Source organism: Dama dama, chromosome 13, assembly GCF_033118175.1.
Source record: "Dama dama isolate Ldn47 chromosome 13, ASM3311817v1, whole genome shotgun sequence".
NCBI lineage: Eukaryota > Metazoa > Chordata > Mammalia > Artiodactyla > Cervidae > Dama > Dama dama.
In genome coordinates this window covers 36,488,889-36,513,611 of record NC_083693.1, presented here as the reverse complement: position 1 = coordinate 36,513,611, position 24,723 = coordinate 36,488,889, and the positions used below count along the sequence as shown (strand labels likewise).

The 24,723-nt window shown below is 56.7% G+C and overlaps 1 protein-coding gene across 1 annotated transcript in view; it reads right to left on the bottom strand.

Annotated features, from left to right (window-relative positions):
• Positions 1-319: 319 nt before the first annotated feature.
• The window catches only part of APBA2 (amyloid beta precursor protein binding family A member 2), a 134,010-nt gene continuing 109,606 nt past the window's right edge, over positions 320-24,723 (bottom strand). The window contains exons 7-15 of the mRNA XM_061159624.1: positions 19,901-20,046; positions 19,160-19,195; positions 17,142-17,228; positions 11,641-11,826; positions 7,649-7,828; positions 6,634-6,846; positions 5,271-5,390; positions 3,976-4,116; positions 320-1,420 (exon numbers count right to left, since the gene is read on the bottom strand). Of these exons, the coding sequence (XP_061015607.1) occupies positions 1,349-1,420; positions 3,976-4,116; positions 5,271-5,390; positions 6,634-6,846; positions 7,649-7,828; positions 11,641-11,826; positions 17,142-17,228; positions 19,160-19,195; positions 19,901-20,046 (1,181 nt within the window). The 3' untranslated portion in view covers positions 320-1,348. The remainder of the gene's footprint in view (positions 1,421-3,975; positions 4,117-5,270; positions 5,391-6,633; positions 6,847-7,648; positions 7,829-11,640; positions 11,827-17,141; positions 17,229-19,159; positions 19,196-19,900; positions 20,047-24,723) is intronic.

Below are 24,723 nucleotides of genomic sequence, written 5' to 3'. Positions count from 1 at the left end.
TGTTGTTACGCTAGGTGGGCTGCAGAGCGGCCACAGGCAAGGAGCCAGTGCTGCGAGTGGGCCAGCTTCCTTCTCTATCCACGCACATGCCTCTACAGAGGTGATTCTAATCTAAGCCAGGAGAAGCCCAAGACCCCCCGTCCCTGCTCTCCCTTGACCAATTCATGCCCAAAGCCCTCACACTCAGCGAGAAGACCCCCTCCCAGAGCTGGACAGAGAGGCACAGAGTCAAAGGGAAGCTAGGCGGCTGCGTCCCTGTCAACAAACCAGCCGCAGGACAGCTTTCCATCGTGACCTCAGGTTTATTAGTGGTATTAGCGAGTCTTCCCAAGGTCAGCGGCATGCAACACATAGGTTCACCCTCGTCCAGTGGTCCTAGAGCTTAGTTACCGCATGGTAAGGCTTCTTAAGTCACAGTGTTTTCTTCAAGGCCTGGGCCCAAGAGAGACTTCCAGACAGAACGACATCGGTGATCGCTGAGCTCTGCAGGCGGGGCTAGACTACGCTGCACTTGATCTACACGCAAGGAACGCTGCTGCTAACAGCGAAGAGACCAGGCGTGGAGCCCCAGGGAGCACAGGTGTCCAGGTGTCCGGTGTGGGTCTGGTGTCCGAGGCGAGAGCGCACATGTGGATGCTTGTGTGCAGACGGAGATTGTGACGAGGCAGCTGGCCCACAGTGGTGTGAGGCTGCCCAGGGGCGTCCAGGGACCAGTGGACAGGTGAGCATGGACAGCAGGTGTGGTCACAGATCGTCAGAAAACCCTACTGTCTGAAGAGTGGCTTGTTGTCGGATAAGAGTCAAAACGGTGATATTGTCTATGTGTGGAGTCTTGAGGTTGTGGATATCACCCTTTATGTAACTCGGGGACGTCTCCTTTCTCAGAAACACAATCACCCAGCTTCAGTGACCGGTCACATCCTGAGAGCTGGCCGCCCATGCTCGGCCATTGGGCACCCTCCCCACAGGAGCCTGAGCTCCTGCAGAGGGTGGGGGCACTGCCACTGCCCCCCACCCTGAGGTCGCTGTCCCCCCAGGGCTCCCTGCACGGCCGTGGCCAGAGGTCCCCACGTCCGCCCTGCACACTGGCTCCGCACCACACGGAAGTACAGACAAGCCCTCGCCCATCGCGGTGAGAAAACTCGGGATGCAGCAAAACACTGGACTGTTCTACAGAGACTGCTTCCTGGGACCCTCCTTGAATACAGACATACCCCTTTCAGTCCAAAAAATAAAAGTGGGTGGTGAGGGCATGCCCTTCAGCAGAGCTGGTGTCCTCGGGTGCGCTGTGGGGTCAGGGGTCAGGTCCTGGGTCTGGCTCCCGCTCATCAAGGTAGAGGCAGGCAGCCTAGATGTACAGCGGGGTCTCTTGGCCCGTGAGCAGTCTGAACATGGCGGCAGGCATGGTCTTCATGTGGATCTGCCGATGACAGAGAGAGGTGGGGGGCTGACCCGGCCCTCCCTGCCTCCACCTCTCCCTCCCCTCCATGCACCCCCAAAAGCAAGCACCGCAAAGCCAGTGGTGCCCAAGCACCCTGAGCACATCCTGTGTAAATTGCCAGCAGCCAAGGAAAGGAAGAATGACCTGCCCGAGGTCACCAGCCTGGATGGCGACTCAGAAAGCGTTTACTCCCCCTGCAGACGGAGATCTGGGCCCCCATCCGGGTCTTTAGAGGGTTTTCCATGAGGTCAAGGGCTGGTCTTCCCTTCACCTCAACCTGACACCGGCTGGGTGAAAAGCTGGACTTTGCCCACGGGAAGGGCAGGCCAGGGTGCCCAGACCTTCTTAGATACTGCAAGGGGCGCGTTTTGCCTCAGCAGGAGAACCAGAGGCTCACACACACAAAGCACATGTGCTGGGGGCAGGAACCTGGCCTCAGTCGCTGGCACCAAGGAGACTGGGCCACCCGCAACACAAAGACGGCTGCCCAGGGAGGCCCACCATGCGGGACACACACCCCAACTCCCACCAGGGCCCCGGGCTCTGCTCCTACTTCCTCTGAGCATCCTACCCCCCAAGCCAGCCCGGACCCAGCCGTACTCAGGCCCCTGTGGGTGGCTGTGGCTCTAGGGGCTGGGCTGGCCAACCTCCAGGAGAGAGGCCGGGGGTGCAGTCCACCCCTAGGTTGGGCAAGCAGACCTCAGGACTCGTCCAAGTGACCCTGATGGGCCAACCTGGCTGATAGGTTTTCTGACCACAGACTCCCACCGGCACCCCCAGCACTAGGATCTGTGTGATCCAATTAGCTGTTCTGTACTTTGTCAGACTGTGAGGATTTTTCCCATCAGAAGGTTCATTCTCTGTATTTCCTTAATCAGAAAACCCCCCCCCCCCCTCAAGGCCCAGCAGAACACCAGCTCTAGCTGATCAGCAGCTCAATTCCCAAACATGTTCAGCAATGATGGGAAATGCAGACAGACACTGTCACTCCCAGAGCCAGCCAGTCCAGCAAGAGGTCCACCCAGGCTGAAGGGCTTCCCACCCCAGCCCGCATTCCAGCCTCCCTAATAACCATCACTTTGGGTCTGGAGAGGCGGAAGCATTTCTCCGACTGCCTGCCTGCCCCCAACCCCTACTCCCCAACCTGCTCCCCACCCCCAACTCTCCCACACTACTGATTCCCTGCGAAGCGCAAGGCTGATGACTGCCCCCAAGCATCTACTTAGGAAAATTGGATTCTACTTTCTCTGAAGTCATTTGTAAAAGGTGGCCAGCGATGCCTACCTGGTCCCTCCTTCCTGAGATTCAGCATCTGCCCCTACCTGGGAAGGGTAACTGCCCCCTACTCCAAGCCTTGTGTGCCTAGTCGCTCAATCATGTTCGACTCTTCGCGACCCCATGGATTATAGCCCATCAGGCTCCTCTGTCCATGGGATTCTCCAGGCAAGAATACTGGAGTAGGTTGCCATGCTCTCCTTCAGGGGATCTTCCTGACCCAGAGACTGAACCCACGTCTCCTGCACTGCAGGCTGATTCTTTACTGTCTGAGCCACCAAGGAAGCCTAAAGACGCCTAAAGCCTAAAGAAAGAGTGGGTAGCCTATCCCTTCTCCAGGGGAACTTCCTGACCCAAGAATCAAACCGAGGTCTCCTACATTGCAGGGAAAGACCCTGGTCTGATTGTTTGGATTGTTTACCAGCTGAGCTACCAGGGAAGCCCCCTCCCCCCAGCCCTGGGACTTTCACAAAACCTGGGTAGGTCCCTGTGGCCCCAGGAAATGTGTCCTGACCGATGCAATCTGAAGACCCCCCAGGAGAGAGCACCCCATCCACCCACTTACCCCCAGGCTGTGAAGAGGGAGCCATGCCCCCACACTGCCCCAGAGCCCTCCCTCTGCACATGGCCCCTGGGGTCCCCACCACCCTCAGAACCAAACCCAAACTCCCCGCCCAGCACCTGCCTTCAGACCCATCCCCTGTGCCACCCACCTCTCTGCTCTGTCTGGTCTGCTCCTTCTGTACTGTGATCACCCAGGTTTCTCCTGGGGAGACCCTCACCTGTTCACCCTGACACCCTGCTACACACAGCCCTATACCCCCTCCCATACTGGGGAGGCCTCTGTGCCAACACTGGGCTGGCACTTCCCCAGCACCTACATCTCCCCCGAGGCACCCTGAGCACCCCCTCCCTCCTAAGCTCTCCCTTGAACCCCCCACCCAGTGCCCATCCTCACACCAGCCTCGTGCCTATGCCAGAGAGCAGCAGAAAAAGGCAGGGAGGGCTGAAGCCAGCAGAGTGGGAGGGGGCAGTGCAGCAGGGCCAGCCTTCAAGTCTCCACCCAGTGCCCACCCATCCTGTTGGCCGCACAGGTAACCAGAGCGAGGAGAGGACACTGAACCCTGCCTGCCACGGGCTCCCCTGGGAGATACAGCGCAGCTCAGCTGCACCTACATGCCCTTGGGAATTTGATGTCAGGTCCTAGAGACCTTTGGGTCCCGAGAGCCCAGTTCTGGCTTCAGGCAGTGATCTCTCACCTCTCCCACCGAGTTGGACAGCGCCTGGACGATCTTCTCGTGCGCGGTGGCCACCACGCTCTGCCCATTGATCTCGATGATGCGGTGGCCGACGCGCACACCGCCCCGCTCCGCGATGCCCCCACGCATGAGGCTGCAGATCTAAGTGACATGGGGTTGGATTGGGGTGTCCTGTCAGTTAAGTGTCCCTGCCCTGCCTGCCAGCCTCCTCCTGCCCTCAAAGGTGGGGAGAATTAACCACTGGAAGGATGAAGCCCTCAGGACAGATACTCCTACAAATGCTCTGCTGACTCACAAACGGAGAGGTTAATGATTTAAAATATGCTTGGAAATGGCTGTGAGAGAACCTGCCCCTCCATCCTGGGGCCTCTGCTCCTGGATCACGGTGGTACACAAGTAAAGCCCGTTCTGGAAGATTCTCCAGCAGCCACTCTGCTCTTTCCCGTGAACACAGTCACTGCTACCCTGGCCAACAAATTTACCTCCCCACACTCCTGCACCAGATAGTGATGGGGGAAACTGTCTCCTTGGCAGTCCTGTTTCTGGGCCGCTCTCCTGTTGTGTTCCCAGGGGGAGGGGACATACACATCCCCCTCACCTGACACCATGCATCCTACAACCTCCTCCTGGGCTGGCCTAAGCAACATGGAAATGACCAGCCTCCTCTCTTCTGTCCTCTGTGGCGAAGTCCCAGCCTACTGGGACCTCTGCAGAAGGAACCACCCAGGAAACAGAACTGGTACAGATCAAAGAGAAGGTGGGACTCTGGAGGGAAGAGTCCTGGCTGAGGAACAGGCAGAGTTTCAGCCAGACCAACATTCACTCAACCTAGCGTCTCCTACTCCTGGAGGGTCTCCTGTCCTGCCTCCAGTGCCTGGGGTCACGGCTGGCACAGTGCCGGAAGTGCATGTGAAGCTCTGAATGGGTGAGTGAATGAATGAGTGAATGAATGAACACAGGAATGAGCAGGTGTCTTTTGAACACCTGACTCTGACGCTGCCATTGGCTGTGTGCGGGTCCCAAATGCAGAGGTAAGAGGGCTCTGGCCTCCACTCCAAAGCAGGGGGTCTGCAGAGAACACCACCACCAGGATGGGGTGCCCTGGGGGGCTGGAGGGACCCATTCCACCTGCACACTGGCCCATCCACCTTGCCTGGCCTGGCTGCTGGCCGGGACCTGCTCCATCAGAGCTGTTCTGGGGCAGGGGGTCAGGGGGCACGCAGACAGCTTCCCCCGCCCCCTGCACCAGCCATCCACAGGCACGGCAGAGGCTGCCAAGGGCTGAGCGGACTCACGATGCCATTCTGCACGCTGAAACCCAGCTGATATTTGAGGTCCGGCCGCTTGATGAGGACAGTGGTGACTGGCGGGCAGCTGACGATGTTGAGCTTCACCTGAGTCTGGTTCTTCAGACCCTGTGAGCAGGAACATGAGGGTCTGAGATGCTGCTAGAAAGACAAGCTCTGGGGCCCGGGCTGGGAGTAAGCTGGCTGCAAGGCAGAGCCCTAGGCACAGAGAATCCAAGGCAGGTCCCTCTGGGCACCCAGGTCCCCCTGTGCGTGGATGCAGGCCTCACCCTGACCCATCCCAGGTGGCAGTGTGTGTTGGGGCTCCCTCTGCTCTGGTGTGCCCTTTGACCTGGGCAAGAACAAGCTCCCCGCAGGGACAGAGGCCAGGCTCTGAGCACCCCTGTGCATAGCCAAGAAGCTGGCACCTGGTCACTCTCAGGGGCCCTCACCAGGCTGCATGCAGGGAAGTTCCTGTTTGCAAAGACAAGGAGGGCCCCATCCAGAAAACATCCAGAGAAGGACCCTTGTGCTGGAAGGAAATCTGCCCCCGGGAGACTCATGTCTGCACTGAGACAGGCCAGTTCAATCCAAGGGCCACCTCAGGCCCCAGGGGACAGTGAAAGCTGCGGCCACAGTCCTGGGACTCAGTGGAGGGAAGGGGAGGGCCTGGCCTGAACATGGCTGCAGGGAGCTCCTCCCCCATGTACATGCATGCACACACACATACGCATGCATACACACAAGCCTCCATTACAGCCCAGGTGAGAAACTGGCCCAGGAGCTTCAGCCTGCAGAGGGAGGGTCCTGGCCGGCCCAGCCTCAGCACCTCTGATGGAGGCCTCTTATATGTCTCTCTGCCTATCTAGCTACATGATACCCACTGGGTCCCCAGGTCCAGAAGCCAGCTCACAGAACTTCATCTGTGAGTGACAGTGGGGTGGGGGTCCATCCTCCAGCCCCGAGACCACAGTGTATCATTTGATGAGACACCTGCGGGTCCTCCAGTCAGATGGGGAGAGCAACACCCCAGCTCAGATCCAGGCTGGGGACCCACCTCCTCAGGTGCCCAAGAGGTGTGACTGTCAGTGAAAAGTCCCAGGCAAACCAGGACAACCTGGTCACCTGACAGCTACAGGTCCTCGGGCCTTTCCTGGGATCACTGTGGTTTAGGAGCCAGCTAAGTGAGAGCGGACAGCGCCTCCCTCAAGACCCCCACTGTGGGGGTGGAGGGCAGGTCCCTCTTTGATGTCAGGGATGTGGTGCAGTCTTGGGTTCAAAGTCGCTGGGTGGGTCTCTCTGGGCTCAGCCTCCCTGTGGGTCAGTGAGGATTACAAAACATCGAGGATAAAGTGAGGGGCCCTGTGCCCACCTTGATGATGCCCTGGCAGGTGGCGAGTGGCAGCCCTACCAGGCTGGTGCCGTTGATGGACATGATCTGATCGCCGATGCTCAGCTTCCCCGAGCGGGCGGCCGGGCCTCCATTCATCATGTTGGCCAAGATCACGGTGGGCAGGATGGAGCCCCAGCCCGACTCCACCACCACCACACCCAGGATTTCACCCTTGTGCTTCTCCAGCTGCAGCTGCAAGGGAATCGGCAGAGTAAGAGAGGCCTGCCTGAGACAGCGCTGGGGCAGGCCTTTGCCCAGCACCCACAGAAGGACCAGCCCCACCCAGGCCCTCCAAACCAAGGCCACAAATCCTGGCCCACCCACCATCCCCCTGGCCTCTACCAGCTCCAGCTCCCAAGCCCTCTCAGGGCCCACCCCACCATCCTGTGAACCCAGAGCACAGACCACCCCCTGTCCCAAGCTTGGCTTCAGTGTCCAGGCTCCCCTCACCCTCCCAGACCCACTGAGGCCACAGGCACATTTTCAGAATACAGACACAAACCCTGCCAGGCCTCCAAACTCATCCAGAAAAGTTCTTCATTTTCTCTCCGCCTCTCAGATCACTCTCAGAGAGCTGCCTGTCAAGCACTCCTTCACTCAGCAACAAGCCAGGATTGTTCACCCATGCACAAGCAGGCAGGGTACAGGGCACCCCGGGATTCGCTCCTCTGTCTCAGGAGAACTTTCTAGAGAGCCCTGAGCAAGCCCATGGGAGCCTGCCAAGGCCCTACTACAGGAGGCTTCCTAGCCCACTCCCACACGCCTTCCAGAAACAACACCAGGGGCTGAGCCCTCGGCTAAGAGCAGAAGTAAAGGGCACACGTTCAGGGTCATTAAGACGGACTGTCGGCAGCTCCTCTGCTGTAACAGCACCACACTCTTCACACACAAGTACTCGCTGCGAAGGTGGGAGCCAGAAGGACACTGGCCACACACCAGGAAGGCTCTCCCTGGCCACCCACCCAAGAGCCCCTGCCCGTCCCCGGTCGCCCACCTCCTTGCAGTTCTCCGAGTTGGAGAAGTGGATGAGGTCGTCATTGTACATCTCCTGGGTGTTGATGATGTCACTGTACTCCTTCTGGCTCAGGTCCTCAGGGTTGATGCCGTTGGCCCGCAGGAACTCCTGGTAGGCCACGCTGAAGGCCTGGCCGATGGACTGGGCGATGAGCTGGGCCTGCAGGAGAGGGGAGGGGATGGAAGAGGGTCGGCTATTGGAGACAGGCAGGCCCACAGGCCTGGACAGGGAGGGGGGCCCTGGCTGGGCTCCAAGGAGCTGCAGAGAAATGTGGCCCAGGTCTCTGTAGGGGGAGCCCTTCTGCTGCTGGGCACCCTGCCTGCCCCCACCCGAGCTGCCCTAAACCTCAGACATCCTAAGACAAAGCCTATGTCCAATAAAGTCTGAGGAGATTATGAATTATTTGCTAATGACCATAATTCTGTTGCTTTCCCTGGTGACCATGTTGTATTTTTTTTTCAGTCATCTTATTCCAAATGCAGCCTAGAGGTGCGTCCTGTTGGGGAGCATCACAGAGGCTGTCAGTCATCCACCCAGTATTTACTTCTCACAGCAGCAGGACCCAATCCATTGGGGCAGGAGTGGGGGCAGGATGTGTGCCAGTCACGCTCATGGGGGTGTAGATGTGCCAAAGTGAGGCCAACGAGAAGCCGGGCCCTTGGGGGCAGGGCACAGGGCAAAGCACAGAGGAACTCACTTCTTTCTACTTCTCTTTTTCTAATATATATATATATATATATATATATATATTTTTTTTTTTTTGGTCATGTCACACAGCATGTGGGATCTTAATTCCCTGCTCAGAGATCGAACCCATGCCCCCTGCATGGAAGCAGGGGAGTCTTAACCACTGAACCACCAGGGAAGTCCCCACACTTCTTTCTACATCAACAGGACCATTTCTATGGACTGGGTTGGACCCCTAACCCTGCAGAGGTCTGGACGCTGAGCAGCGCTGCACGGGCTGACATGCCACCTGCTGGTGTGCAGATGAAGGGCCTTGAGAGGCGAGGGTAAAGACCCAAAGAGCTGGGGAGCCAGGGGAGAACAGTGCGATCCTCGGCAAAACCTCAGGTCAACATGACCCAAAACACGTGGAATTGAGGGTCTGGCCCAAGTCCCATTCTTGCTCTACATGCTGCATGATTCTCAGGCTGCAAACAAATAAGCGTTTGTGAAAACCCAGACTGGGTCAGGTAACAGAGCCAGAGCTCGGAGCCCTCTGATGCTAGACCGCACGGCCTTCCCAAATTGGGCCCCGAACAGTCTGCAGAAGAGAAGCCCACGTCCACTCAACAGGACCCAGCCCTGCTTGCCCTTGGAGCTGCGTCCTGGCAGTTTGGCCGCTCTGCTCAGAGGGAGGACTGAGTGTGCTCAGTTGCAGGTGTGGAGCCCTGGGGCCACCAGGTGGCGCCACTGGCCCAGATGCGTGCAGAGCCCAGTGAACAGCGCTTGGCAGAGGCTCAGGCCAAGCAGAGGATCCTGGCCTCCAGGAGGAGGCTGGTCGGTGGGTGGAGGGTGAGAGCGCCCCGGAGGCCCAGACCTGCCCTGACCCGCTGGGGTCTCAGGTTTGCTGGCACCGACCACCCCAAGGCCTCTGACTGGGGTCCAATGACTAGGAAGGGGTTGAACATCACTCGTGCTCCCCTCGCCCACTGCCCTGAGCCTGCCCTTTGAGCTTTACCTGGATGGCCCCCCACAACCTGGGGAGCTTCTGGGGAATGAGGTGGTACATGCCCGAGTTCCATGGGGCTCACTCCGCGAACCTCAGCATCTTCCCACCACCTGCTGGCTGCAGTCTCCCATCCCCCGTCTGCCCTCATCCTGGCAGTCGTCCCCCTGAGTCCCAAGGGCTCTCCCTTGTCCCGTCCCCCAGGTCACAGCCAGGGCCATGAGCCCAGAAGGCAGGCAGGTGTCGTGGGCCTCCCCGGGGGGCAATGGAGGCTGGCACTCAGAGGGGCCTCCTGCAGGTGGGTGAAGGTGGAGGGAGGCTGCCCTGCCCCCAGCACTCTCACCTCTGTGGCTCATCTGTGCTGGTTTCCACTTAACAGAGGGGGAACAGAGACTCTGAGGGGGCTACCAGAGTTCTAGCAGCCATGTTCCATTTCCCCCTTCTGCTTGCACGGGACCCTTGGATACTTCACTCACCCTGGCAGCCCACCTGGTGGGGCCATCATCAGGGCCCAACTCTCCAGAGGGCTGCTCTCCTCTCATGCCCCTCCCAGTCCATCTTTCCCACACACGTTCAAGGGCCACTTGGAGCCCCACACACTCCTGCCCTTGCCCTCCTCTGCCAGTGAGAAACCAAGACCACAGCAGCACCAGGACATGGCAGCAGCTCGGACACTCCTCCTGCTCCCGGCACAGGCAGGCTGTTCACCTGTGTCCTGCCTCACCCCCCATCAACCATGGCCCTTCTCCAGGACCCATCACAAACCCCCATGCCAAGTCTCTGAGATGCGTCAAGCTATGAGCCACACAAACATGTCCATGCAGGAGTCCACAGACATCTGTGTAAGGTGAAAGGAACACAAGTGTGCACTAGTGTGTCTGTATGTAAACTTCCTCTCCTATCAACATCATTGCTTCAAAGCACTCACACTTGACTTCAACTTCTTAGCAGAAACATCACTGCCCCCAGCCACCCTGCTCAAACCTGAAAACACCGGGACCCTACTCCATTGCTCCAGGTCCTAGAAACACCCTCAAGTCCCTTGGTGACTGAGAATGCCCCTTCCAAGTGTCCATGGAGGAGAGAGAATTTATTAAAGTCATACCCTGGCAACAGCCACAAGAACAGCTCAGCACTGCCTCCGGGGTGGTCCTGAGTCAGATCTGCCCAGGGTGTCCCAGAGACCACTCTCACTTCCTGCCCTCCTCCTCCCTTCCCCTGTCCCTTTCTCCCTCTTCCAGGCTCAGAAATATGCTCTCATCCCACCCAACACAGGAGTCAGCAAGATCATGGTCTCTTAGTGAGTCTGTAGTATTTTAAACATCAAAATTAGAGTTGACCTCTGAACAAAACAAAGGTTACAGGCCTCTGTAACAAAGGTTAGTGACCCTCTGAACAGTCTAAAAAAATCCATGTCTAACTTTTCCAGTCAGCTGTCTGTACCCAACCAGTCAATCCTATAGGAAATCAACCCTTAATATTCATTGGACAGACTGAAGCTGAAGCTCCAATACTTAGGCCGCCTGAGGCAAAGAGCCGACTCATTGGGAAAGACCCTGATGCTGGGAAAGATTGAAGGCAGGAGGAGAAGGGGATGACAGAGAATGCAATGGTTGGATGGCATCACTGACTCAGTAAACATGAGTTTGAGCAAACTCCACGAGACAGTGGAGGACAGGGAAGCCTGGGGTGCTGCAATCCATGGGGTCACAAAGAGTCAGACATGACTGAGCAACTGAACAACAATTTATAATCAGCCCTCTATACCCACAATTTCCCTATGTCTGCAATTTGGGATCCGAGGATTCAAGCAAAACGGCTTGTGCAGCGCTGCAGCATCTACAGCTACAAAGGTCCAGGTAAGTGAGCCCATGTTGTGCAAGGGTCCCACTGGATTTTCCAGCTTCTTATGGCCTGAAACAGCCATGAGCAAAAACAGAGATGCCTTCCTGTTACCAACCCTCCCCATACAGGGGTATGATCCTCAACAGAAAAGTGAGTTGGAGCTACTGTATTTGGGAAGAACAAGATTTTGCTAAAGGACCTAGTCAGAAAGCTCCTCAGCCTACTTAACTAGGGTTCTTCTTACAAACTCCTCAAAAACTCATTTCACGAAGTGAAACAGAGCTGTGTCCATGGTCTCTGCAAATTCCAAGAGTGTTACAAAAATCACTGCTTCTGCTGGGAGTGTTGTGATGGTGCACAGGATCCCCACCAGATACAAGGTTTCCTGGGACACTTCGGAGCCTGTGGGGCCCAGGCCGCTGGAAGGGAACATCACGCCTGCATGTTTACTCACGTCCTCGGACTCGAACACGTGGCAGATCATCTTATACTGCTTCTTCCCCTCCTGGGCCCCAGGGGTGGTCTCGATACAGTCCTGGGAGGCAGAGCGTGGCATGCGGCGTCTGGCCATCAGCACCACAATGTTCCCGATGTCTGCGATGTAGGAGATGGTGCGCAGGGCATGGTCCATCATGGTCTCCTGCCGGGAGAAGGGGAGAGGGCTTGAGTTATGGGGAACGAGCCCTAGAAACACCCAAGGTTGGGGGTCCCATCATGGTCTCCTGACAAGAGAAGGAAGGAGGGCCTGGGTTACAGGGATTGAGCCCTAGAAACACCCGAGTTAGGGGTTCTCAGCCTCCACACTCCTGACATTTGGGGCTGGACCATCCTATATTTTGGGGCGTCCTGGGCCTTGTCAGGTGTTCAGTCACACCCCTGCCCACTCCACTAGACACCAGTGGCATCTCTGACCTTTGGGGCTGGACCATCCTGTATTGTGGGGTGTCCTGGGCACTGTAGGACAATCAGAAACATCCCTGCCCCCCCACCACCAGACACCAGTGGCATCTCCTCATCCCAAGCTGTGATGACCACCAAGATCTCCATCTGAAGCCACTGGTCCCTAAGTGAGAGAGTCTCCCTGGTGGAGAACCACTGACCCCATGGACAGAGCACTTTAGGGTGGTGATTCTTCACAGTCAAGGTGATCTGCCTTCACCTTAGCCTCATAGCTTCCAAAATGATGCTCATGCGGGCGAGATGTGGGTGGGAGTCCTATTCAGGGGAAGAGCAGCAGCTGAGGCCTGTCCCCACACAATCAGAGGCTGTCTCTGTCTGTTGAAGGGTCCTCTCCTTGAGAGGCGGGTGCCCAGCCTAGACTTCCTGCTGAGCTGAGGAGGAAGGCTTCAGGGCCAGTGTTGTCCAGGGACAGTCCCTTCCATGGAGCTGAGCAGCCCAGGCCAGGCGGGGACCCCGAGGCAGCCCGCCTGACACTGCTGGACACGCCTCTGCAGCCCTTCAACTCTCCTCAGGGCCCTGAAGGGTCCATTGCTCTTGATGGCCTTTGCCACCTGGCAGGAATCTCCATGTCTCAGCAAGGCTGCACACAGAAGCCCTGAGAATCTAACCACCTGGTCTTTTATGCCTTTGTTCTCTTTCCATAAAAGAAAACAGGGTCCTTCTGTAGCCTCCATGGCCTCTGACTTCCTCATAGAAGGCACTCTACATACCTGCTCCCCGGCGCCACTGTGATTTCTGGTCAAGGCTGTAGGGTGTAGGTTAAAACCATAGGAGCCCCCTTCCAGGAAGGGACGCTGCAAGGGTATAGGTGGGGGTGGTTCTCGGCATATCTTGATTTCTGGCCACTTTCAGAAACATCTGAATCAACCCCCAGGTGTCAGAAATGGGCACCCCCCAACTCTGAGTGCATGTCAGCAGCCACCAGAGGGTCCTGCCCGGTCCCTGGGGCAGGAGTGTGACCACGGGTGTCCCAGTCAGCCCTCTGCAGAGTGTGTGGACAGAGAACAGTGTGAGGTGAACTGGAGGACAGAAGTGACAAAGCCCATGCCCTCCAGACAGAGCCCCTCGCCCATGGGAGGAGAAGATGCCAGGAGGCCCACAGTGGCTGTGATGTGGCCAGAACACTAGAAGAGAACTTAAGGACCGACATGGAGAAAATGGGGCCTCGGGAAGAGCACAATGGGACCAACATCCAGCAAAGACAGACACTCAGAACCACAATATGGGCCTGCCCCTTACCCAGGAGGTGGGCCTGACCAACAGTGGTCTGGGCAGTGGCTGCACAGAGCATGGCCACGATGCTGTGGCCACTGGGATGGGGAGCCCATGTGTATTAAGGCCTGACCTTGAGCGAGAAGGCAAAGGAAATCACGACTTCTGACCAGTCCACTCTCGGGAGCTGACGCCCTGTCCCAGAGCCCCGTTCAGACACCAAAGACCCAGCAGGAGGGAAGACAAGAGGGATGAAAGGGAGTTCTGAGCCTCCCCATCTGTCCTCCATAGGACCCCACACCAAGCTCTCCTCTGAGAGTCAATAGGGCTCCGAGATGCTAGGAAACGTGTCCAACCCTCAAGTTCTCAGGGATAGGCCCCGCTCCCAGTCCCCGGGACTGCAGTCCCCCGCAGCAGCATCAGCGAGAGGAGGTGGTGCAAAGATGGGCTGACGCGGCAGGACTGACACCGTCTGCAGAAAGGCCTGCCCACAGCTGGCCCTTGGCTCATCTGGAAACCTGGACTTCAGGAGGGTACCCCACCCAACGTGGTAAGAGAGGCTCACCACACCTGAGGCATCTGGTCCAGTGAACTCCAGCCTGAACCCCACTGCTGTCTGGAGTCTGAGACTTTGGTGGGTGGCAGGCAGGACAGGTGGCCATGTGACCAGCCCCCATTGAGGACCCTGGGAGCCGATGCTCTCTAGCTTCCTGACAACCCACACTTGACTCCTGCGGTCAGAGCTTGTGGCCAGAAAGTTCGGCTCATCCTGAGTGACCCCACTGAGAAGGACTCAGGGTTTCCCTGGGCTCAGCCCCAGGCATCCTCCTCTTTGCTGGCTCTGCTCTGTGCCCTGGTGCTCAGTGAACCTCAGGCTTGAGTGTAACCATATGCCGGATCCTGGGAGGCCTCTTATCAACTTATGGACCCTGTGGTGGTCTTGAGGGCCCTGACAGGTGGGTGGATGAGGGATGGGGCCAGAAGGAGGAGCTAGCCCAGCCCATTTGCCCACGAAACATCAGGAAACAAAGTCCAAAGCAGTGAAGTGTCCTACACCTGACCCACTCAGGTAGCTCCCTGTTGTTGTTTAGTTGCTAAGTCATGTCTGACTCTTTGCAACCCCATGGACTGCAGCATGCCAGGTTCCTCTGTCCTTCACCATCTCCAGAGTTTGCTCAAACTCATGTCCATTGAGTCATGATGCTATCTAAACATCTCATCCTCTGTTGTCCCCTTCTTCTCCTGCCCTCAATCTTTCCCAGCATCAGGGGCTTTTCCAATGAGTCAGCTCTTCACACCAGGTGGCCAAAGGACTGGAGCTTCAGCTTCGGTTTCAGTCCTTCCAATGAATATTCAGGGTTGATTACCTTAAGTATTGACTGTTTTGATCTCCTTGCAGTCCAACGGACGGACTCTCAAGAGTCTTCTCCAGCACCACAATAAGACACTTGCTCCTTGGAAGGAAAGCTATGACAAATCTAGCTGCTGCTAAGTCTCTTCAGTTGTGTCTGACTCTTTGTGACCCCGTGGACTGTACCTCACCAGGCCCCTCAGTCCATGGGTTTCTCCAGGCAAGAACAACTGGAGTGGGTTACCACGCCCTCCTTCAATAGATCTTTCTGACCCAGAAATCGAACCCGAGTCTCTCATGTCTTCTGCATTGGCAGGCAGGTTCTTTACTACTAGGGCCACCTGAGAAGCCCATGACAAACCTGGACAGTGTATTAAAAAGCAGAGATATCACTTTGCTGACAAAGGTTCATCTAGTCAAAGGTATGATTTTTCCAGTAGTCATGTAAGGATGTGAGAGTTGGACATTAAAGAAGACTGAGCACCAAAGAATTGATGCTTTCTAATTGAGTTCTCGCCAACTCACTCCCTGAGTTCTCACCAGGTGGAAGGCCCCTTGAGGGAACCTGGACTCAAAGATCAGAGGGACAAGGCCCAGGTCTGGCCACCCGGGGACAGACCCATGAGGAGGAAGGGCCTCCACGATCAATCAGCAAGAGCCACATCACGGTGTCACTCCTGCTCCAAGACACACATGCTGCTGCTGTTTCTGTCCCCAGACATCCATCAGGTTGTCCCACCCACTGGGCCTTGAGAAGTTAAACTTAAACCAGCTCATCCGCTGTGTAAGAGCCATCCTACACCCCCCTCAGCTTCCCAGCATGGACATGGTCCACGCTAGGAGAGAACAAGGGAGGCAGCACACTGAGGGTGTCGGGAGCTGTGATCCACACTGTGGACTGAGTTGTGTGCAGAATCGGGAGCCAGTGAGCAGGACCCTATGGAGCTGGTCTCCAATACGAGGCACATGTATAAACTCCTGGCTTTTAAAAAGAGTATTTTCCAGCTCAGTTCATTTCCAGGGCCCAGGATCAATGGCCTCTCAGCATCGACAGGCTCAGCCAGCACCCAGGTCTCATTTCTGTATGTCACTCCCCAGGGACATGAACCAAGGTTCCTTGGAGAGTGGCCGGTTCCAGGCATGAAGTGGGAGCAAAAGGAGGCCTGAGAACATCTCAGTGCCTCAGGAATGCCATCCAAGACCGAGTGCAGGGCTCCAGGATGGCGCAGGCAAGCACCCAAGAGAACAATAATGGTAGGGTTATGTGAGGTGAAAGTGTTAGACACTAAGTTGTGTCCGACACTATGTGAACCCCATGGACTATAGCCCCCAGGCTCCTCTGTCCATGGGATTATCCAGACAAGAATACGGGAGAGAGTTGCCATTTCCTTCTCCATGGGATCTTCCCAACCCAGGGATAGAGGCTGGGTCTCCCACATTGCAGGCAGATTCTTTATCATCAGAGGCACCAGGGAAGCCCATGGGGGAGGGCGGTTATAACACAAGTTTAAGAAAAGCTCAGAAGTCCACAGTGAGAAGGAAGAAAAGAGGGGGAAAAGAAAAAGGAAGCTCTTATACACAGAGCACACTAGATAGCAAAACTCAGAACAGAGTGAGAAAATAACTAGTTTGTGTTTCCGACATTGTAACCGAGTCCAACAAGGTCGTCACTGGATCTGACACCACTGGCCAGAGGGAGCTGGGGAACTGGCTGCCCACACACCTGGTGTCACCACCCGGACCACTTGCCAAGGGCAAGAAGCAGGGGGCTGTCACCCTGGCATCTGGCCGGCCTTTCCCGCTCGTTCCCAGAGTGAGCCGGGCCCTCCACGTCTGTCCACAGCTGCCACTCTCTCTCCCTCCTTCCCTTAGGCTCCGCAAAGCTCATCCACCCATGGCCCAGCTCCCCCAGCTCCTGGCCCCCTCCATCTGGCTTTCCTGTTCCCACAACAGCAGGCTCATGCAAAGACCCAGGCACAGGAAGAGGAGCAGAATTTAGTCAGACACGAGCTGGGCACATGGTTCACAGGCAGGAAATATCAGGACCCTCCTCGCTGGAGCACCGCCACGCTGGGGACCAAGGGTGGCCCGGGTCTCCGCCCTCCAGCTCCATCTCCCAGCCTGGTGCAGAGTCCTCAAGAGGGCCGTTGGGAACCCCGAGGGTGAGCACAGGACTCCTGCTCCCCCACCCCCAGCTCCCCTTCATCATGTCTCTATTTCATGCCCGCTACTGCTACGCCTGATCACCAGCCTCACCCGCCTGCCCGAGGCTGCTGCCCACCCCGCAGAGCTCACTCTATATTCCATGGCAGGGGCTGGGGGACTGTCCCGGGGACGTGGTCTCAGCCCCGCAGAGGGGGTCTGCAGCTCAACCTGGTTCTCCTGGGAGTTCCTGAGCACGATTTTAAAGCCCCCCATCTCCCCAGGCTCACCTGTGTATCTGCATTTAACACCTTGATCCTCTGGGTGGAGATGAAGAGATCCACTTCCGTCAGCGTCTGGGCATCTCCCTCAGAATTCTAAGAAAGGATGGTGGAGACTGTTATAAACCTTAGAAAAAAAACTAACTCAGACAAAGGCCTGACAATCTCATGCAGGACCCCGAGCGCCCCTAGAGGGAGAAGCTCATCGGCAGAAGCAGCCATGGGAGTCTAAACGCGGGCTTCCGAGCCCATCTCCGCTAAGTGAGCTCTTGGGGCGGTTTGCACAGGATGGCGGGGGGACTGCTTCCAGGAGGCTGAACAGGAGGGGGCCGGATGCCGGAGAGCTTGTGTTGCAGCATCCAGAGCACAACCCCCCACTCCAGGAGAAGCGAGCCTGCCTGCCCAACCTCTGGAACACAGCAGAAACACCAAGTCTGGTACCAGGGCTACATTTCTTGGATTCTGGATTACAAGTATCGCCAGGAAAGTGGGGGGGGGGGGGGGGGGGTGGGTGGGTTTTCCACACTGGTGGATCAGCATATCTGCATTTTCTTCTGGTTTAAAGGCACAGTCGTGTCAATGACTGTGTCAACTTCCCCGCCCTTCCCCCGCCATCTTCCAAAAACCGTAAGGGGGCAAGATCTCTACTGGACCGGGCGCTGCCCTCACCGGACACTGGAGAAGCCACCCCACAAATGCCCGTCCTCTCCTGGGTATTCCCATTGTATGGCCGCTAGTGATGTGTAAAGGAATGTTCTGAAAGCTGAGTACATGCTCAGGGGTTGGCCGAACCAAGACAGCTGGTCACTGGGGATTCTTAACTACTCCTGTGCATGGCGATTGCACTGGCAAGCCCCTGGGGTAGGGACTCTCTGCCAGGGACCCTGCTTCCTCACGGGGACCTTCCCATCATTGTTGGCCTGGCCAGCTGCAGGAAGACCAGTGTAGGGGCCCTTGGCAATGACCCTGAGCATCTTCCTGGCTGAGAGAAAGAACAATCCTTCATGGAGGTCATCACTGGCCTTGGCTGACCACTGAGGTCTGCTGTGCCTATGCCCAACCCCTCTGGGTTCTCTGGACCCAAAGAGAAGGCTGGAGTCCACACTGACCATCCTACTCCAGCTGCCCGGGGCCAGGGGTGGGCATCTCCTCTGGGGGAGCACATCCCACTGCAGGTCTTCAAGGCCAGGCCTGCTCTGCTGTGTCCAGGGAGCACCCAGCACAAAGGCAGCTGCAGCAGAGGGGTGTGTGTGAGGTCCTGCCTTTCCTGCAGCTGAAGGAACCCAAGGAGGGGCCACTGGGCAGACAGCAGGCATCATGGGGCAGGAGGGACAATGTCTCACTGCAGTGGGAGGAAGGCCATGGCAGGGTCCTTGGCCATGTCACCAGAATCTGATGTCCAGGCGGGCACAGGGGACTGACTCTCCTGATGCCCAAGCAGAGCCAGTGCCCAGCCAGCCCCTTGGACACCAAGCATGGGACACTTCCTGAAGTGGGAGGATGGTTAAAATACACCCAGCATTTACTAACCAACCAGACTGCTGATCAAAGAACTGAAGGTCGACCCGAGATTTTTAAAAGCCTGCCCACGCTCCAGAAACTTTCTCCATAGAGAAAGGGTCCCCTGGGCAGACAGTGCTTCTCTTCATCCCGATTCAGTAAATTAAACTTAATGAGTCTTTAAATATCAGGGTGATTTAATTAACTCTGTACAGGGGGCCTAGGCACTGAACACATCACACGGTCACATCAGAGCCACACTTTACAATGTCTACACAAACCGGCCACATCACACATGGCAGTGACCATGCTCTAGCTCACGGAGACTCAAAAAAGGAAAATGAAAAAGGGCAACAATTAAACGCTTCTGTGAGTGTGTGGTTTTTCATTCAAATGTCTAGCACTGACCTACCAAGAGAATAGAAAATGGGTTTGCCACATCATTTCTGCTCCTAGGGCCCTCCCCGCCCCCTCCCAGTGCACAGGACAAGCCATAGACACACACGCAAACCCCACATCCTACACACCGCTTTCTTCTTGATTTTGGCAGCCTTTTGCATCCTCTGAGCAGCATGAAAGAGAGAGAAAAACAGGTGGGCGCAAAGTGAAGGGAAGCTGGGTTGCTCTGTCCCCTCCTGACCAGCACAGGGGGCTCACGTCTGGAGCCCCTTTCCCTCGGTTGAAGAGCATGACCAGGATGGGGGGTGAGCTGCAGGGGCACAGACGTCCACAGACCCCCGACTGCCCAGAGGGGCACGTCCTCAGAGCACCCCTCCTCTCTCCTGACCCTGTTATCTTTGTTGACGAGGTCCTGCCCTCCTGCCCCCGAGCCTGGCCACACCCACACTTCAAACCCAGGTGATCCAGTCGACGGCCACCCAGAGCTACAGGTATATCAGAGCTTTTCTTGAGGTCATAAACTTAAATAAAACATACGATTTTGTTTGTTTGTTCCCCTTTCTGCAAGGACTCTGGCACTATAGATACACAGACTCAAAAAGGAACTAGAGGCTCCACACACACGTGACTGGAACACTTCGGAACAATCACATTTTACAAATCGCATGTCCAGGGGGCCCAGTGGCAGGTCCTCATTAAGGAGCCTCTGTGCCCCCAGCCCCCATCTCCCTCAGCCCCGCCAGGCACCTCAGATGCTCCCGCTCTTGCACCCAGGGCTGGCGGGCGGGTCACAGCTGGATAGAGGCCCGTGTCGCCTGCCCCCTCCAATGCTCCCTGCAGGGAAGCCAGCTGTCCCGGGCCTCCCATACCTTGACCCGGCTGACAGCCTCCTGGGCCTGCATCATTCTGATGTTTTTGGATGGGTTCCGCTCCGAAAGCAGCTGCGTGGAGCCCAGGTAGTTGGCTGCAAAGATGATCCCATCGATGAGGTCTTCTGGCTCACAGGGCCCTGGAACTGAGTGGGGACAGCTGTCAACTTCTGAGAGGACGCAGGGGCAAGGTAGCAGGGCCAGGGGCCTTTGGGGGGGCAGGAGTCCTGCCCCCATCACAGGGAACTGAGGGGGGACAGTTGTCAGCTTCTAAGATCACACAGGAGCAAGGCAGCAGGGCCAGGGGCCTCCAGGGGGTGAGAGGGTGGGAGTCCTGCCCCCATCACCCCACAGCGCACAGAGCAAGTAACTACATCACAGCCAGGAAACCCTGTACGCCCCAGGAGGACAACGCCAGGCCAGGCAGCTGTACCTCAGACACTCAGGCCTCCAAGGGGATAGTGGTGTGCTACAAGCCCAGGGCGCCCTTTCCCAAACATCTCCTGATCAGCCCCAGAGCCCTGGGACTCCAGACGGCCCACCAGGTTTCAGTGATGGGAATGCCCACCAGGCTCCAGTTGTGTGCCCTAGGGCTCTCGCAAGCCTGCAGCCCCTCACAAGCCGGTCTGGCTCCTCCTCCTCCACGTGCCCCAGTCCAGGCTGGGTGACATGGTCTCTGTTCCACCGGCTGCCTCAAGACCAGAGCTATCAACAGCAAGATCTGGAATATTCCATCTCTGAGCTGTTTAATGTGGGAACTGGTGGCCTCACCTAGCTTTTGAGAACTTGACCATGTTGGCTAGTGTGACAGAAGAACTGAATTTTAAAATCTATATGCAATCCTAAGTAACTGACATGTCAACAGCCACAGGAAGCTGTGGCTTGCATCCTGGACAGGCCACTCCTAGAGGTGTTCCAGCTTCTGCCAGTGTCTCCACCCCAGATACCCGGGGGCTGTGGATGGAGTGGGGGAGCACTGAGCAGGTTGTCACCCGAGACGAAGGTGCCACTTCACTGACCCGACCTCAGGCCGACACTGGACTCAGGGCACGTCTCCACACTCACTCTCTGCAACGTTTGCTCTCTTTAAACCTCAGGAGAAGGGCCTGCATGCGTGTCTGGAGGAAACCTGTAAGCTTCACTCTCACTCCAACAAACCAGCTCCACGGGCTTGAGATCAAAGCTTCAAAACTGGTCACAGTGAGTGCCCACTGGCCTGAGGACCCATAACTAGGCTCACCCAGCAGACACACACACTGGGAAACCACGGATGAAAAAGGGACGACTGTCTCTTCACACCAGAGCAGCATCTCCTGCAATAAGGCTGATTCTACGATGCACTTCAGAACAAGGTGAGGGTTCTGAAGTCTGAGAGGAACTTAATGTTAATAGGGGGTTTTCTGGGTGGCGCTAGAGGTAAAGAACCTCCCTGCCAATGCAGGAGGTACCAGAGATGTGGGTTCGATCCCTGGTTCAGGAAGATCCCCTAGAGGAGGGCATGGCAACCCATTCCAATATTCTTGCCTGGAGCATCCCATGGACAGAAGAACCTGGTGGGCTACAGTCCATGGGTCGCAAAGAGTTGGACATGACTGAAGCAACTGTATGCAACTGTATGCAACATTAGCATGCATACATGCAATGCTATTAGGTCCTGACTCAGGAATGCCCCAGGTCAGTTTCCGTCCTGATGGCATAGAACTGGGGGCCCCGGCATCATGACACACCAGGGACCCCCTTTCTCCCACTGACCCTGACATCCTCCCCTCAACAGCCCCCAGAAGATGCACCTAGGGGCCCCTGTGGCTTCCTCCAGGAAGTTCTGATTGCCTTTGTGGAAGCCTCAACCAGACCCTCTGAGAGTGGCTCCACAACTGGGGGTCAAATCAGGCTGCTTGTTCCATCTCAGGTGCCTTGGGCTCTGCTCTGAAGTTGAACAACCTTCTCCCAGCTGGGCAGGACTGGGGGGTTCCAGGGGAGGGGTGATGGGAGGGGGAGGGGTGGTGGAAGGGAGTGATGGCAGAGGGATGAGGAGATGGGGGAGGGGTGATGGGAGAGGGAGGGGAAAGCACTGGGAGAGGACCCCTCCTTGTCCATCCATCAGGCACTATGGTCCTTGCTCTGCAGATGAACAACCTTCTCCCAGCTGGGCAGGGCTGGGGGCTCCAGGGGAGGGGTAATGGGAGGGAGGAGGCACAGGGGGGTGGGGAGCACTCTTCCCTGTCCATCCATCAGCCACCTGGTCCATACACAGGCACATCAGGCTTGTCACGACCCAGGCATAGGCAGAAGTCACTTCCAACAGAGGGAACAGGGCATCCAGCTCAGGCATTAATAGTAGCCTCTGCCCGGACCCTCAGTGCTCCTGACTGGGGCACTTCCGTTTTTACCACCTCATGCCTCCTGTGCCCCAGTGAGCATGGTCCCCAGGGTCCATCTTATGAGTGAGTGAAGTGAAAGTCACTCAGTTTTATCCGACTCTTTGTGACCCCATGGACTATACAGTCCATGGAATTCTCTAGGCCAGAATATTGGAGTGGATAGCTGTTCCTTTCTCCAGGGGATCTTCCCAACCCAGGGATCGAACCCAGGTCTCCTGTATTGCAGGCAGATTCTTTACCACCTGAGCCACAAGGGAAGCCCAAGAATACTGGAATAGGTAGCCTATCACTCCTTCTCCAGCGGGTCTTGCTGACACAGGAATCGAACCGGGGTCTCCTGCATTGCAGGTGGATTCTTTACCAACTGAGCTATCAGGGAAGCTGGTGACCCCTCCCAAGTCACTCATACTCCCTGCAGTGACCATTGAAAAGTGAAAGTGAAAGTTGCTCAGTCGTGTCGGACTCTTTGCGACCCCATGGACTATACAATCCATGGAATTCTCCAAGCCAGAATACTGGAGTGTGTAGCCTTTCCCTTCTCTGGGGGGTCTTCCCAACCCAGGGATCGAACCCAGGTCTCCCACATTGCAGGCAGATTCTTTACCAACTGAGCTATCAGGGAAGCCCATACTGACTAGTAGATGGCGTCACTCTGTTCTCAGGGGAAGTCCAGGTGGTCCCAGGAGCCCTGGGGTCATGCTTGCCCAACACCCTCAGAGAGTGCTCAGGGTCTGATCCTCAGTAAGTGTGGGGTGGGTGGGGGGATCACATGATACTCTGTGCCCCACCATCTCTGGGGATGGAGATAGACCTGAAGTCTCTGTCTTTAATGCTCCACTTGCCAGTTCCCCAGGGTGGTCAGCTCCTGGACCTTTTCTGTCTCACCCCACACCCCAGGAGTAGCCTTACTAAAGGCTTGCCCCATCTGGGTGCCCACCAGATCTGGGGCCCATCAGGGGGCACAGACTTCTGATGTGAAGGCACCCCATACCAGGCTGCAGGGTCCACCAGCCACACCCATGGACACCTGCTCCCCGGGAAAAGGCCAGTGAAGGACTAGGGCCTTTGTTACAAGGCCAGCAGACAGTCCCCTTCCATGGGGGGTGGGGGGCGGTCATGTCACTCCTGCCTTGGTCTTTCTTCAAATAGGAAACACTACACACAACAGTGCTTCCCACACCTGCCCGCCATTCAGACACCCACTTAGCCCCACACGCATTAGGAAGCACCAAGGAGTGGCCAGTAGAAGGGGCAGTATTTCAGCTTCACAGACACAGCTCTCAACTCCAATCACCAAACACAGGAGCAAGGATTAACCAGCTTCATTCTAAGGCTGAAGCAGCTGGCCCTGTGTGTTTGAGTATAAACTGTCATTTTGTTCAACTCCTGAACGAACCCACAGCTGAGCCCACTAGAGGGAGACAGAACAACACAGGACCAGACGGAATCTGTGTCCCCAGAGGGAATTTCTCCACTAACTCCCTTTGCATGACGCACACGTACACGTACACGCATGTATCAGAATGCTGCTGCTCAGCCTGGATATGAGAACAGGTGCCCATGTGCTCCCTGCTGGAGGGAGCCTTCGTGTGAAACACCTGCTGGGGACCCCAGTAGCTTCTCTGAACAGGGAAGGGGTGGGAGGTGCCCAGAGCCATGTCTTGGAGCACCCGGCCATGTTACCTTGGAGGGATTATCCTAAAGGGAGGGGGTGGACAAGGCTTCCAGGGGCATGGCCCCAAGTCGTCTCATTCAGCTGTGCCTGCTGCCCCCAGAGGTCGTGGAGGGGGTGGCTGGGGAGGCCAGAGCACAGCCTCAGATGGGAAAGGGGGTGTGAGTACAGAAAGCCGCCAAGTGCAGCCCCCAGCCCAACACACTAGATCGCCTGCCCCATCAAGCCCCCATCAAACCTGTGAAGCGGACTTCAGTGTTCTAGTTTTACAAAGAAGGACAGTCTACGTGGAGTCAAATATTTTGCCCAAGATCACTGTCACTGATGCGGGCACAAAGCATTTCTAAGCCCCTGTCCACAAAGCCCTGTGCTGTGACAGGAGACATGGAGCCGGTTCCACAGGCTGACAGTCACACAGTCACAGGCAGGTGCATCAGGATGGCCCAGAGGGTCTGAGACAGCTGTCCTCTGAGCCGAGTTCTGGAGCGGGGGCAGGAATCAACAAGCCACAGAGGGAGAGGAGAGAGCTCCTCAGGTTGAGGCAGGAGCAGGTGCAAAGGCCCTGAGGTAGCACAGAGATGTGCAAATTGCTGGAGCAGGGGGTGGGCTAATGGTTAGGACAAGCGGAGGTTGTAGAGCAAGTACCACCCAGATGTGAGAACTCTGGGGGCACGCTCAGGACTGTCACTACAGGGTATCATTCAGGAAACCTTTGCAGAGTAACTAAGGCAGCAGATAGGCAAACAGCAGAGGGGAAGGAGGGAGAAGAG